Source organism: Propithecus coquereli, unplaced genomic scaffold (genome assembly GCF_000956105.1).
Source record: "Propithecus coquereli isolate 6110/MARCELLA unplaced genomic scaffold, Pcoq_1.0 Scaffold45, whole genome shotgun sequence".
In the NCBI taxonomy this organism is placed as follows: Eukaryota; Metazoa; Chordata; class Mammalia; order Primates; family Indriidae; genus Propithecus; species Propithecus coquereli.
The window spans coordinates 309,862-312,429 of NW_012150285.1; the positions used below are offsets into that span (position 1 = coordinate 309,862).

The following is a 2,568-nucleotide window of genomic DNA, read 5'->3' on the forward strand; positions in this document are numbered from 1 at the left end:
CTTTTAGGTTACCCGCTATTTCTGGAAAATGATTTCTCTTTACTGTTGCCTTCAGTTCCCGTCTTGGTTAGAACACAGTTGGAGATCACGCTAACAGTTTAGGACATCTGGTTAGAACTCCAGTGCAACCATTTATCAGCCATATTTCCGTGAGCAGGTAACAACTTTTTGAAACGAATTTCTCCGTCTGTGAAGAGGGGTACAATACATGCCCCATCGCCCAGAACTGCCGTAAGGATTAAGCGAGCTGGTGAACCGAAAGCACGGGCTTGACAGGCGGCCAGCAGCGCTCAGCGCGCCCGCGGGCTTCCCTCTCCGGCTTCCCTCCGTGCGCTCGGGCCGCGGAGCCGGCGAGCGGGCGGGGCGGCGTCACGTGGGCGGGGCGGCTCGTCGGCCGATCGCACGATGTGACGCGCCGCCGGAGGCAGGCCGGGCCCTCAAGATGGCGGCGGGCGCCCCGAGCGGCTCGGCCCGGCGGTAGTGGCGGGACGGCACTCGCCGCTGGGGCCGGCCGCCCCGGGAGTGGCTGCAGCAGCACCAGGAAACGAGGATGGTAAAATGACCCAGGGGAAGAAGAAGAAACGGGCCGCGAACCGCAGTATCATGCTGGCCAAGAAGATCATCATTAAGGATGGAGGCACGGTGAGCGGGGGTTCCGCGCCGGCGAGTGTTCCTCGGGGCCCCCACCCGATCTCTTTCTGCCCCCCACGCTACCGACCCCAGGCACCCCCATGAGCCCCCGCCCACCCCGACCCTGTCTGCCGTGCCGGTGTCTCGGGCTCCCGGACTCCCATTCCGCTGCTCCGGGGATTGTCCTCCCCCGCTCTGGCCTGCGGCCTCCGGGGCCCGTCCTCGCTTCTCCCGCACCTGCCTCCCTCTGCTCCTGCGGCCTCAAGCCCCACGTGCGCCTCCGCCGCGGGGAGCAATGTGCCGGCTCTCCCGCCGGCCGGCACGCCCGCCGCCGCAGCCTCGTCTTCGCTGCCAGGCCCTGCGAAGCCGTCGCCGCGCTTGCCGTGGGGCCAGGAGCAATCCCTGCCTCTCTGTGTTGCTAACGGGATGGCATCTGGCGCGGCGACCCTGCCGCGGCTCGGTAGTACGTTCGCCTTCTCCTTCCACGTCGCTGTGCGTCGGTGCCCCTGCTCTTAGCTGCGTACCTACGGTAGACCTGGGCGGGAGGTGGGCTTTCCCCTTCACTGCCCCGCGTTGGCAGCCTGACGGTAGACACCTGGGGCCTACATCTGAGTCGGCTAGTTTTCAAAGAACAGTCGTCACCTTGTGCCGTAAGATCAAAACTACTGCTAGAATTGATCATGGCCTAAGGATTAGAGGAAGATGCTTTGAAAGGAAGACAGGTTGAGAACAAGAAAAAAAGTGTTTGCTTTTTAGAAACAGTTGTCATCACAACTTTATGCACTGTGTTGTAGTTAACCAGCAGGGGACGTAGGATTTTTAATTGAAAAAAAAAAAAACCCTCACTTATACTTTTTAATGCTAAGATTCCTCGTTGCTACCCTCTCTGGTCTTTGTTGCGCCCTTTGATAACACGTTCTGAAATAGAATGAAAAGGTGAAATACGTGTTTCACTTTCCTGAGATGTGTGCAGAAATGATTTCCTTTAATTCCATTTCTGTTTATATTTTATTGGAGCCCTCATCAACTGCTAGCACAGTACTCAATATGTAAGTAGGCCAGCACTGAAGATTTGCTGAATTCACTTGAAATACATCACAACTTTCTTTTGACATTTCAGAACACGGCCCAGTCAATATGCCAAAATTTAAATAACTTGGGACATATATAATGATTTCAGAGTATATTTTTATTTAATCAAATTTATTAGATGTCATAGCTTTGAAATTTGTTGAAAAAAGAAACTTCAAAATTCCTCTGATCCTTTTTATTGAGCTTGATTAATTAAAACATTACTTTGATGAAATCAGTTATGAATAGTCATAGCTTTTGATGGAGTTGGTAAGAACTATGTGGGTAGAAAAATACTGTTGCCTTTGTCAACCTTTAGAAAGAGACAATATTTTAAATTCTCCGTAAAAATCTACAAAATAGAGGCAATGGAGGATTATACTTTTATAAGACCAAGTGATTTTTAAGATCAGTATTCTTTGCAAAAGAAAAGAATGAAAATGTGATAAACACTCCTGCATTTTCCTTGTAAAGTTCAGTCTTATTATCTCTCTAGGGTTTGTTTGATTTACTTTACAGCAGGTGAGCATGGGGGTATTATCATTTCTCATCTTTATACACTTAATGTTTCACTTTCCATTCTAAGCACTGGACACTCTTAGAATAGGAGCTTTGTTTTGCATCTTTGAATGCCACAGGACTTAGTATGTGAATTTTAAAGGGATAAAAACACTTTTGTAGTAGTGCATTCCTAGATGAATTTTTATTTTTATACATAATCGGGATATATTTCAATAAATGTTGGAAATTTTTTGCAGTATTTGTATTTTAATCTATTCTAGCCTTAAATGAAAAAGTATAACTGTTACAGTCATAGAAATGATTTTAAAATGCCTTTGCTTTTCTGCCTCTCTGCTGATACTAGGT

At 48.9% G+C, this 2,568-nt stretch overlaps 1 protein-coding gene across 1 annotated transcript in view; it reads left to right on the forward strand.

Moving 5' to 3' along the window:
- The first annotated feature begins 412 nt into the window (after window positions 1-412).
- The window catches only part of HIAT1 (hippocampus abundant transcript 1), a 41,067-nt gene continuing 38,911 nt past the window's right edge, over window positions 413-2,568 (forward strand). The window contains exon 1 of the mRNA XM_012654911.1: window positions 413-642. Coding sequence (XP_012510365.1) covers window positions 559-642 — 84 coding nt within the window. The 5' untranslated portion in view covers window positions 413-558. The remainder of the gene's footprint in view (window positions 643-2,568) is intronic.